The following is a 12,892-nucleotide window of genomic DNA, read 5'->3' on the forward strand; positions in this document are numbered from 1 at the left end:
ATTTGACATCACCCACAAATCTTGGGGTTTTGTTTGCTTGTTTGGTTGGTTGCTTGCTTTTTTTTTTTTTTGCCTCCTTTTCTTTGCCTCACAGTGCTTCATATATCGAGCAGCTGATATCAGTAAAATATGTTAGTGCACCATCCATCTGCTGTGGGCGTTGGATTTCTGGTGGCCTGCCTCGCCCAGAGCTTTTCCACAAACGGGGGAGTTTAATATTGTTAGGACAGTTTAATGCAGGTTAGATTTCTTGTAAAAACTGATGAAAACTAACAAGACCCAATTCACTCACCCAGTGCCTACTCATTGTGTGCCACACCCTCTCGGTGTCTCACCGAGTGCCCAGAACGTTCCTCAAGAGGGGATGGTCTCATTTTCCAGATCGAGAAACCGGGCTTCAGATTAGGGATCTGCCCACGCTGTCCCGGCTAGTCACCCAGAGGTGGGACCAGAGCCCAACCCCCTGCTCCAGCCCTGGCCTCTCTTTATGCTCCTGTGTCGCCTCCCAAAGTCCTGGCTGTGGGACCAAGGCCAGTCCCTCGGGGCCTGGGAGAGCAGGGCCAGGTGCAGCCCCCCCAGGAAAGAAGGGAGCCAGGTAGAGAGTCCAGGTTCTGAAAGGTGAGCAGACTTTTTTTTTTTTTAGGTTTGCTTATGTATTTTGAGAGAGAGAGCACGAGTGGGGAAGGGGCAGAGAGAGAGAATCCCAAGCAGGCTCCACACTGTCAGCGCAGAGCTCAACACAGGGGCAGGTGCAGGGCTCGAACTCACCATGAGATCATGACCTGAGCCAAAATGAAGACTCAGATGCTTAACCCACTGAGGCACCCAGGCGCCCCAAGATGAGCAGATTCTTGACCCAGCCTAAATGTGCTTCCCAGGAGAGCACTTTATGGCCACAGCAGTTTCTTACCATGTTACTGATACTGGGGTGTGGGGGCGGGGTGCGAGCAATCAAAATGCCCTCTGCCAAAGAGACGTGGGGGGTAAAGATGGGCCACCCCCAACTGGAACAGCATGCAGCCCTTACAATAATAGTCATGTAGAATTTGCATTAAGACCAGAAATGCAAACGCATCCAGCATGATATGGAGTGAAAAATGCATGATACAGAATCACATGCAGTGTGATTACAGCTGCACAGAGCAAAGTTAGAAAATTGTGGAAGTAAATTCATCCGGGAATTTGATATTATTAAGTGGACTTTTCAAACTAAGTAAAAGGATGAGTTATATTTAAAGTTGGAAGCGATGGGCTGACCACTCAGGGTGGAGGATGAGAACAGATTTTTTTTTCCATCTCATTCTTTACAACCAAGAAATTGAAATGGCTCTCGGGTTTAAATATCAATCATTAAATCATGGACATACCGGAAGAAAACTTAGGCAGTATTTTGTTTTTAGTAACTTCGGAGTAGGTATTTCTAATTGAAAACTGAATTTTTAAAAAAATAAATAATAAACATTTTTTTCTTTTTTTTAATGTTTATTTTTGAGAGAGAGAGAAAGACAGAGCGCGAGCAGGGGAGGGGCAGAGAGAGGGGAGACACAGAATCGGAAGCAGGCTCCAGGCTCTGAGCTGTCAGCACAGAGTCCGACGCGGGGCTCGAACCCACGGACCGTGAGATCACGACCTGAGCCGAAGTCAGACACTGAACCCACTGAACCACCCAGGCTCCCCTCACAATAAACATTTTAAAAGCATCAAAAAACTGGGAAGAAAAAAAATAAAAATAAAAGTAAAAAAACTGGGAAGAAATTTTTGCACCACACAAGAGCTCTCACAAATTAATAGGGAAAATTGAGCGCTACAAAGTAGACCAAGGAGATGTACAGATAGTTCATACAAAGAGAAATGCTCGGCTTTACTCAGCAGGAAAATTAGGCTTAATTTTATCCAGTGTTGGCACAGGAAAACAAACATGTATTGTTAGCAAGAGTTTAAGTTAGTGAGGTTTTTTTGGAGGGGACGTTTCTCAATATCAGAACGACAACAGCACGTTGCATCTACTCTGTGACCACATACATCCTCTGTTAGCATTTCATCCAACAGATTCCGTCTGAGAATTACACGGCAATATCTACATAATGATCACTGCAGAACTGTTTAGTAGAAAGAGGCGATAAACAAGCTAAGTGTCCACAGAGGCTGGTTACGTTAATTATTTAATAAGGATGAGGAAGAATGTTTCCAGAGTGTGGAAATGAGGAGAAGAGCAAGAATGCCCGGTGTGCTGTGATCCCTTTTGTGTTCAAAGGGGCGGGGAGTGTATGTTACGCTGTCTTATATTACATCGGCGTGTCTATATTTGTGCATGTGTTTTGTTTTTGTTTGTTTGTTTTAACTTGGAGCCTCTATTAGTTTTATCATTAGAATATGCAAAAACACGAGCAGGCTTTTTCCATAGGTGATGGAAATTTGGGTGATTTTTTTTTTTTTAACGCCGTAATTTCTACTTTTCTATATTCCCAGGTTCGTTAGTATGAGCGCATGTGTTCTGTTCATATGATGTAAAAATAATAAACTTATTTTTAGACATCCTCTGCAGATGAGGAGAAAGGAATGCTATTTATTGACCAGGGAATTCATTTGGAGATCAGGGGAAATGTAAATCTGGGGATGTTGGGTTCAGACATTGAGAGCCACCCATTAGGTATTACGGTCACATCTGCATCCCATTATAACAGACATGGAACAGCTGTCACATCTATTAGCACATCCTTTATCCCAACAAATTCCTTCATTGTGTCAGCAAAATGTAAATGTATCATTCTTCTTGGGTAACTTCAGAAAACAATGAGTTCGTGATGATGGTTGGGTTTTTTTTGTTTGTTTGTTTGTTTTAAATATCTGGCATTTGAAGAACAAGTCACATTTAAGATAACCGGCTGCGTCAGTTAGCACACGTCAGGTCCTGCAGGACGCACCCTGCACATTCGGTCCTACGTGGGTGCAGAGTCGGGGCGCTAAAGATCAGGGAGCGGGCGCGCGCGCACCGTCAGCGGCCGCCGATTGTGTGCCTCCCGCCAGCTGCCGGTCACCGAGCTGCAGAGCACACGAGACCTTCACGTTGGGAAACGAGATGACCAGCTTGGCTTTGTTCTCTTCCTTTCCAGAAAGCTGCAGGAGACACAGATGTCCACCACCTCAAAGCTGGAGGAAGCGGAGCACAAAGTCCAGACTCTGCAGACAGGTGTGCTGTCCGTCGCCCTAATAAAGTCCGTCCAGGGCAGGCCGAAGTTAGGGGGCACTCCGGGCCGTCTCCCGGTTGCCCCGAAGCAGTGACTCCTCGCAGCCCCCAGCGCCCCCGCCTTCCCTTCATTAGCCGCCCTCCCCGAGTTGTTGGTGTCGGAAGCGGGAGGATCTGAATTCCATTTTCATCCTTCCACAAGCCATCCTTTCTTTCCTGCGCCTTTTCCAACAAGCACATCTAAATCACCAAACTGTCAGGGACTGACATTTCATTTGGAACAATAATAGGAAAGAAAAAAAAAAAAAAAACCGAAAACCAACCACTTATTTCCACCCTAAGCGAAGTTAAGAACACTCATGGGAGACCTTTCAAATTTAAGACACCAAAAAAAGGGTGTGCTAACAGTTTTTATCATTTCTTTACACTTCTTTTTTCTTCTCTTTCCTTTTTCCTTTTTTTTTTTTTTTTTCCTGAAAGGGAAACCGCACGATATAATGAATTGAAACGTGGGGGCAAAAATATTGGACGACCTCAGAATCCAAGTGAAAACCACCCGACCGAGTGCTGTGCTGTGTAGTCACAGCACATTTACAGACACGTGAATAATTACCCCCCCCCCCCCCAAATCTAGAGACCTCCTAAAAACCAGTAACACATCAAGAAAAAGAGATAAACAATCCAATAGAAGCAGGGGCTAGAGACGCAAACAGGCGGTTTGGGGAAAAAAATACACGTGGCCAGTACATATATGAAAAAAAAAAAAAAAACGTTAACCATTCTTCCCAGGCGGGGAGATGCTCATTAAATCAGGGAAAGATCGTTTTGCCCGTCAGACTGTCAAAAGAATTTTTTTTTAATTGATACTATCCGGTGTTGGTGAGTGTAGAGGCACCATTGCTACACTCTCGGTATTGACGGGAACGTAAATTGCCTCTGGGGGGAGCCAGCTGGGTGGGCGTGGCCTGTTTTGGAGTATCTAAGTATCCTTACCCCAGAACCTTCGCTTCTGCGGGTCCTGAGGTGCCGGGCATTTGGCAAGCTCTGTACGAAAGCTAATTGTTACTGCCTATGTCCTGACCTGGAGAGTTTTTCATGCCTTTCTGCTAAAGGAAAAGAACAAGTCTCCTTGTAGCATCCTATTTATGCAGAGGTGAAAATATGTATATATGCGGTTATGTATGGAAATATTTTTTTAAGCAATAAAATGCACATAAAGGCAGGAAATCTGCACACCGAGCCAGTAACCGGCGTTCTCTCCCAGGAGGTGCGTGGATGAAATGGAAAAGAAAGGGGGTTTTTGGAACTTCTGTGCATTTGCATTATCTTCGACTCCTCAGATGAGAATATATTGCTTGTATATTTTCGCTTTTTTCATTTAATTCGGACAACTGGCATCTTACATTACGGCTTTGTGTCCTCTGCCTTTCAGCCCTGGAAAAAACCCGAACAGAATTATTTGACCTGAAAACCAAATACGATGAAGAAATTACTGCCAAGTAAGTCTCTGCCTGACTTCCTCTGTCTGCATGCTTTCGGTCAGGTGTCACCTGTATTTTGCTAATCCATAGAAAATTCCCCCGGCTCTGCCCTCCTGTCTGTCAGCTTTTGCCAAGCGGTACGGGATTCAGGAGGTGCTTGGCCTCAGAGCCACCGTGAGGAACACAGCAGCACCCCCCGTGAGCTCCTGGCGTCAGTTTACTCCCCACGATGTGACCGTAATCTCTGGTGCTCTCAGGACGCTGAAACTTTTGTCTTTAATTAATGTGAAGCCTCATCAACATGTGCCTTTTTCTAAGAAAACTTGGGGAAAAGGCAACTTACAGAAGATGTGATACAGGAGACGTTTTGTGGAGCTTGGTCTGTGCAAATCACATCACCTCTCCCCGTGTCTGGGTCCTTGGCTCCCACACGGATGTATTTATTCAACTCCTGCCTTAGGACACCGGGCATCTCTGTGCACACGTCGGGAATGTATACACGTATACACGTCTGTGTATACGTCGGGAATGCGTGCATTTGGGCAGGTATGTCACAGGTGGCTGTGGCGGAAGGAAGTGTGTGATCTGCCACAGGGACACCTGTTCCAGCCCGCTCTCCCTGCAGAACACCAGAAAAGAAGGAATAGTATTGACATAAGTCAAGAGAGGTGGAGAAGCAACAGAGGTTGTCCCTAGCCACGCTCTCCTCTGCCGAAGTCCAGACAGGCGGCACCAGGCAAGACGTTGGTTCTCTTCTCCTGTCCTGGGAGGGTCCTCCTGTCTCCCTTAGAGACCCATGTCCTCCTGCCGTGCTCCCACAGCGGGCCTTCTGGGTAGCGGGCAGGGGCTCTGGATAGTGCACCCCCTCCGAGGCTCCTGTTTTGCATAGGGCGTCCCTCTGTCCCATCACACTCGCCCTTGGCCTTCAAGGTTGCTGCTGGGCCTGCTGCTCGCGGGGCCTCTCTCGGTGGGCTCTTTGCCTTTGCTCTGTGTGAGTTAGTAGCTCCAGACTGTGAGCGCCCACCTACCCAGGCCTGGTGCTCAAAACCGACTTTGATCATGAGCCCAGAATTCCCGCACAAAGACTAAATACCTTCCTCAGTCTCGGCGACTCGGCCTGTTGGCATATCTAATCCCCGTGGACGTTCCCTCTCCTGTCAGTGTGCTAAAGCGTGGCTTCAGGTGAGGTAGAACGAGCCGGCTCCAAGGGGTGGGATAGCTGGTTGAGACTTCACTTTGAGACCTGGAGGCTCTGGTATTAACTTCTCCAACCCGGGCGTCGCTGTCGACGGGATGTGGCAAACGTGCAGAGCCGTCTCCCCTTCACCCCCCTAGACGTGAGCTCCGCAGAAGCCGTTTCCGCTGCTGTCACCCTGATGTTCCCTGGTATCCGTGTCCGGCTTCCCTCCTCTGCCAGTCCGTCATCTTTGTTTTTCTATCCTTTCTGCCTGGACCTTATCTACTAAGTAGAATAGTAGTTGTTTTTCTCAGTAAATTCCAGTTTTATAAGTTACAATATTTTCATCTGATACAGAGTTCAGTCGGTATCTGTTCCATCTGATGCAGTCCTCAGTTTATAGCATTTCCTTTCTAAAAGAGTTCCTTCTGGTCCTCTGGCCCATGCCTTCTTATTGACATCGATTTACTCACTGACAAAATTCATAGTGACTTCGGTGGTGATCTATTTATTTCACTAGTTTTCAATATTTTATTTTTAGCAAACCGCACCTCTTTGTGGAAGACATAGATACATCTTGTGTTTCTATAATTAACCAAAGTTTGCATTACTACGCAGGTAAAAGCTCGTACAACCAGTCTCTGAGCGCCTCTAAGCTAGCGTTTTTGAAACGGGGTGTCACAGTGGTGAAATCCGTTTAGTGAGTGGCGACCAGCCAGTTGGGCAGTAAAATTCAATAGAAAACAAAATAACAGAATAGAGTCGAAAATATCATGGCTCATGGCACATAGGAAAGTCGGGTATTGTTTTGTGACCCTTTTGGGTTAATCGTGTGTCTAACTGTAAAAATGTAAACGTACAGTTACTGGGCCACAGTGTCGAATGTCGTTCTTCCAGTGGATCTCAATCAGAATTTTCTTTTGAAAACCACTGCTCTGAGAGTGTTACAAAAGCTTGACTTTCAGAAGCCGATGTCTCCTACCGTGTCCTCACGGGGCACGCTGGGGAGATGCTGTTAGTCACGAACGTCCACCTACTTAGGGGAGAGAAACGGCCTGGTGACACATAGCGTCTACCGAAACTGTTCAGAAATGACAGCAGATAATGCCACTTGTCACATGATTGCTAAGTACTGGCCCCTGGTTTACATTCATAATTTTTTACTGGGCTTCTAAAGGCCACGTAGAAAATGTGTGTCCATTTAATCGGTTTGTTTTCGGGGTTGAGGAAGCGATGCAGCAGAAAACAGCCGTGTAGGAAGGACTTAAATGTCCCCTGCTCACAGGTTTCCATTTCTTTGGTTGGGAATATGGCGGCCCGGGGGGCAACTGGGAGACAGGCCAGAGAGGCAGTGTCTCATTGTCTGTCCCCACCCTTTCTGACCTTGCTAGAGGCCGGGCTGACGCTGGGGAAGGACTCGCTTCTCTCACCCAGAACCGCCAGTTATCCAAGGACAGGGCTCTGCTCTCAGGGGAATCGGCTCCCTAGAACAGGATCAGAGGTACCTCTTAAGATGATGAGGACGATTTTCAGTCTAAAGTGTTTTTCTAGTTACTGTTCACAGGTGCATTGACTCCTGGGCTTTTCCTAAGCAGCCCGCTCTGTCATTTTATAGGTAAGAACATTAAATCTTGGGTCCCCTGAATCAGCAAGGTCACCGGGGGGAGCCTCAGAGGCCCTAGACCTCTCCTAGGCTCCAACCCTTCTGGCATCTGACGAAAAACGGTGTGGTTGTAACTGGTGTGGGCTCAGTGAGAAACGTCTCTAGACTCTTTCTCTTTGTATCCGCATGTCTTAAGGCCAAAAAGGTGTTTTCCCCATATAAATGAAAATCTATGCGTTACTCGCTCATTTTCACCAAACTACAGGAACCGGAACGTAGAATCAAAAAGTATGAGAGTTGCTTATTCTGTCGTGTAAAAATGCTTTGCTTTGGGACTATGGCTATTGTTAAAAACTGCTTATGGGGCTGTGGGCACTCTTGGGGTGCGTCCCCTCCCGGGATCCGAGCAGGAAATTCTCACCTTCTCCGGTGATGAGAAGGGAGCCAGAGGTGTGGCATATACGGCTGTGCGTGGAGAGAAAAGCCTAACTCTCGTGATGGGCACGACTCAGAATAGATCCCCTCGTCGGTGCAGTAGACATTCCTGGAGGCCTCTTCTGTGCTTGGCACTTAGCTGGGCTCTGGAAGCCCTGAGAAAGAAGGCTCAGCAGGGTGGGGATGGGGAGCCATTGCAATCCGGTGTGATCACTGCTGTGACAGGCCCTGTGCTGTCAGGGTGTCCACGGAAACCAGACGGTGCACTCAGCGCGGGGCAGGGAGCAGGGAAACCACAGAGGCAATGCGGCAGCATTGAGAAGACCCCTGACCTCACCCTCCCCCCTTCCTGGTGCCAGGACTCTCATGGCCAGACTCCGCAGAGGCCAGTGGGAAGTCCAACCAGCTCGAACAAAAGGAAAGGGTAATCAGGGAAGCCTTCCTGAAGGGGGTGACGTGTGGTTTGAGGTTGAAAGATGAGTTCCAGCCAGGGGCTGCTGGAGGCAAAGGGAATGAAAACACAGGGCAGCCACGCTGACCTGGGGAACCAGCCAGAAGTGCCGGACATGGGGACGGGGCAAGGTGGGCGCAGTGTGTATAGGGCCGGGGGAGGGGAAGGGGGTGGACTCAGGCCCCCACAGGGCTCGGTCATTTCCCAAGTCAGAAATGGACTAGCTGTTGACAAAAAGGCAGCCTAGGGCCAAACACTTACTGTACATGGTTCCCAGAGTAAGTAATCCGCAAAAAATGTGGAGAATGGACTGAGTTAATAATCACTACTTTCTTGTAGCTTTCAGGGGGTTGCTTCAGTCTTGGGAGATCCCATGTAGATGGAAGCTTCCCCCTCCGCGTCCCTCCCCTCTTCTGTTTTCTGGGAAACGTTTGTCCCGCCCTCACGCCCACCCTCCATGTATCTCATTAGACTCGATGTCTTTTCATCAATACCTATGAATATAAGCCCTCCAGGGGCAAATCTTTTCACAAATGGTCTTAAAATGTCTCACAACAATTTATTTTCTCTCTGTGACAGTAGGGATTCTTAAATACTTATTACAGAAAATGCAGGAAGTGGGTGGGGGCTTTGGAGAAGGCTGACCCGGCGCGGGTCGCGGGGTCCATGACTCTCCGTGTGTCCTTGGGGGAGCTCGCTGCCCACCACTCCTGCTGCCCTCACCCTGCAACGGGCGGGCACAGTGGTGGTCAAGAGACCGGCTGGCTGTGCAGGGTAACGGGAAGGTGCGCAGGCAGCCCCCAGCGCGGTGACAACCCGCCTCGGCCATCAGCCACTCTTTTGTCGCCAGAAAGAACCTATGCCCAGCAAGCTCACGGTAGGGCTTGCTGTGCGTTTCTGAAATTAGCAGTCCTCAGGGAAGGTTGACGTTAATGGCCCCAAATCCCAATGGGATTTGAAGAGCCCACGTTGCCTCTGCCTTTCCGTCACCGGGGGATGTCACCGGGGTGACCCTCCCTCACCCCCGTTTTGGAAAGAAGCCTGCAGGTCGAAGGCACCAGGGCTGTTCCGAGAGAGCCTGGTTCATTGTGTGCGGTCACCGCCCTGCGTCAGCTGGGACAGCGCAGGCTGACTTTGTCAGGGACAGCAGCAGTAAAGTTTTCCATGTGTAGGCTTGAAGCAAAATGTAATTAGCCTTTATGTGCAGAACAAGGACCCATTGATGAATACAGCTGGTCTTTGTTTTGTCCCGTCATTGAGAGTGGGAGGTAAAAGTGTTCTTCTTCATGTTTATTAATGCGAGGTTCCTTAGACAAATGGCAAGCACAGTTTAATATTTGTCGGAACACAGGGGGGTTTGCCAAAACAGTTGTGTAAGAGGATTGCAGGGTTGCAGATTATAACCGTTTCTGGGTTAAATAAATGAATTATTTCTCTGCTTTTTTTTTTTTTGTTGTTGTTAAAAAGATCCCTCCTTTCTCAGAGGTGCAGCTCAGCTCATCCCACTTGTGTTAGCAAATGGAGATGTAGCACCCTGACCGACTTTGCCTCGGAGATTGCAGCCAAGCACAGCGTGTGGACTTTAGACAGTTCCCAGGATGGCCGTGGGGGCGGGCGGGCGGGCTTCGTTTCAGCGCGTGGCATCTGGCCCCAGAGAGAAGCCTGCCTCGCTTCTGGCTCGCCCGCTGCAGCTGTTCACCTGGGCTGGTGGCTGGGCTGGCACCTCACGCCGCAGGAGGGGGTTACCCTCCCAGACTAGCGTCCTGGGCAACAGTGCAGGAATTCCCTTTTTTTTCTTCCTCTTCTTTTCTCAAGTGCAAGTCCACGGCCACCTACCTCTTTGGTCTGTCCCCCGAATGCCGGTTGCAAAAGCAGCTTCGGTGCTAACACATACAGACGGCTTGTTCCATCCCCTTCAGCTTGTGGTCTGTGACTCTGAGCCTCCGATAAAAGAAAATACCTGATTACACTGAAATGCTCTATTTTTTTTTTTTTTTTTTTTTTTTTTTTTTTACAGCTAATGTTAGTCTTAGGAAAATTTGAACCTACCAAACCTCTCCTGCCAGAAAAAATGCACATTTCTTAAGGTTACTCGTGTTCTATTCCTTTCCTATGTGCTTCTTTAAAAGAACTACATTGTATATACACATACTTACCTAGTATGTTACAAAAGAGACATTTACGGGGAACTTCACTTGGGTTGATTGGAGAGTATTTTCTTTATAGCATGTCTGTAACCAGTGCTTTCTCACAAAACGCAGTGTGCTCTGGGAAAGGAAACCTTCCCAAGTGAGCCTGGCTTAGGGCTTTATGGAATTGTTGAGGGGAGCCCCTAGCCCGCATCGTAGAGGTAGGGAATGCCCAGCAGCGGGGCACAGAGGCCCCGAGAGGCAATTTGACCGAGGGGCGGCTCCAGACACGACGCCCAGGTAGGAAGTGCAGATGGTGTGCCAGTGAGTGGCCGCGGTGTAGACACCTTCCCTGCACACGGATCGCCCTAGACTCTTTCGCGGTGGTTTTTGCGCACACTCAAAATCCAGGGCAGTTCACACACTGCCGTGGTGGCCCACAAAGTCCCGTTCTGGTGCTGCCTTCTTAAGAGAGTGCCAGGTGAGAGGTTTCCAGGAGAGTTTCAAGCCTCCTCTCCCCACAAGCCCCATATTGGCCCTTCCAGACTGGTCGCTCTCATATTTATTTTTTTACATTGCCCCATGAAAAACTTAGAAACCTGGGCCAGGTAGAGCCCAACCGACAAAGCCTGAGAACCACACTAGTATTTTGATGATCCTGTAGGACACATCTTCATCCCCCAGTTGCATTTGCAAATACCAACTTTAGTGTCTGAATGGAGTCTCTCTGCTGTACCTTTAAGAACGGAACATTTTCTATTTCCTGTCTTTTTGATGAGTCATCAATTTCCAGTACGAGTTGCTGTAATTATCCTGGTTAGATTAATTTCCCTAAAAATAGGCAGCTTCTTTCATGGTTTCGTGGGGATGGGCTTGAATAAAGAACCCTCCTGTCCCTTCAACCTTAGAGGCAACCAAATCACACTTGCAGGGAACAGCTGAGGACTTTTTTTTTTTTTTTCTGTAGCTTATCTCCCAAAGAGTGTAACTGTGCATTTTGTAGAATTCCTGGGATTTTCCATCCCTGTACAAGTATTTCACTTCACACCTAAAATCCGATGCCTGGGTGAGCCCTAAAAGGCTTTCCTTGGCTTCTGCAGCAACAGCAGCATCTCTAAAGCAGCACAGCCCAGATCTGGAGATTTCCCAGCCCAGGGCGCTGCACGGGAAGGAGGGGGTGGCTTCGTGTTTTCAAATTCATGTAGAATTTCCTCTGAGTGCCAAGGATTCTTCACCTGTTCTGTGGACTCCAGATGCAGCTGGAAATTACGTGGCAGCAGTGAGAACCAGCAATCTCTACGCCTCCCGCCTTCAGCTAATCTTCCTAAAGGCCTGTGTTAAAATGTCAGGCGTTGTGTCACCTACCAGAACGGCAGAGTGAAGGGGGCGGGCGGTTCCAGATGGGATCCGCACATGGGCTCACACGCTGTGCTCTGTATGCTAAAACACACATATATATACGGTACAGAGGGCGATCCCGTATGTGGTGTGTGTATATAACATGTTTATGGATGGAGAGATAGTGATCATATTCATACAGCATCCTTGGAGACGGTATTGGAGGGAAAAAGCATTATTCCTCGATTGTCATCTGGGTTTGGCGGGCATTCATAAAAATTTTGTGCATTTTTAAAAAAAATTTGTTAATGTTTATTTATTTTTGAGAAACAGTACAAGTAGAGAAGGGCAGAGAGAGAGAGAGAGAGAGAGAGAGAGAGAGAGAGGGAGACACAGAATCCGAAACAGGCCCCAGGCTCTGAGCCGTCAGCACAGGGCCTGATGCAGGGCTCGAACCCATGAACTGTGAGATCATGACCTGAGCTGAAGTTGGAAGCTCAACCGACTGAGCCACCCAGGCTCAAAATGTTGTGTTTTTAGAGACCCTTGAAGTTTTCCTGATTCTCTATAAAGGTAAATCTTGAGGAGCTCACAGTTTGAAACTCAAGGAAACAGGTTTGGGGACCGCTGGAGAAAACCATCAATTTGTGGCCATCAAGGTATATCTAACGACCTGTAAGAACACCTGTAAGTTGACAAATGTCAACTGAACTGCCTCCGAAGAGGGACCTCATCTTCTTTCTTTGTTTTCATTTTTGAGAGTGGGGGAGGGGCAGAGAGAGAGGGAGACCGAGATTCCAAAGCGGACTCTACACTGTCAGCACAGAGCCTGACGCGGGGCTCGAACTCATGGAACCGTGAGATCGCAACCTGAGCCAAAGTTGGACACTTAACCAATGGAGCCACGCAGGCGCCCCAGCGATGACCCTCATCTTATTCTCTGTATACCATGTGCACGTCAGCACGGTCACAGGTACGTCATCAAGAGAGAGACTTTGATCGATGTACTAAACCAGCATGAGCCTTCACCTTGACGACAGGTGGATGAGGTCTGAGTAGCACAGGGCTTGGACCCTGACCAGTGACATCAA

The 12,892-nt window shown here is 48.2% G+C and overlaps 1 protein-coding gene across 6 annotated transcripts in view; it reads left to right on the top strand.

Annotated features, from left to right (window-relative positions):
- The window catches only part of CUX1 (cut like homeobox 1), a 365,770-nt gene that overhangs the window by 220,243 nt on the left and 132,635 nt on the right, over window positions 1-12,892 (top strand). For all 6 annotated transcript variants that reach the window (XM_042970907.1, XM_042970910.1, XM_042970909.1 and 3 more), the window contains 2 exons: window positions 3,114-3,190; window positions 4,620-4,686. In XM_042970907.1, the coding sequence (XP_042826841.1) occupies window positions 3,114-3,190; window positions 4,620-4,686 (144 nt within the window). The remainder of the gene's footprint in view (window positions 1-3,113; window positions 3,191-4,619; window positions 4,687-12,892) is intronic.

This window comes from Panthera tigris, chromosome E3 (assembly GCF_018350195.1).
Source record: "Panthera tigris isolate Pti1 chromosome E3, P.tigris_Pti1_mat1.1, whole genome shotgun sequence".
Lineage (NCBI taxonomy): Eukaryota > Metazoa > Chordata > Mammalia > Carnivora > Felidae > Panthera > Panthera tigris.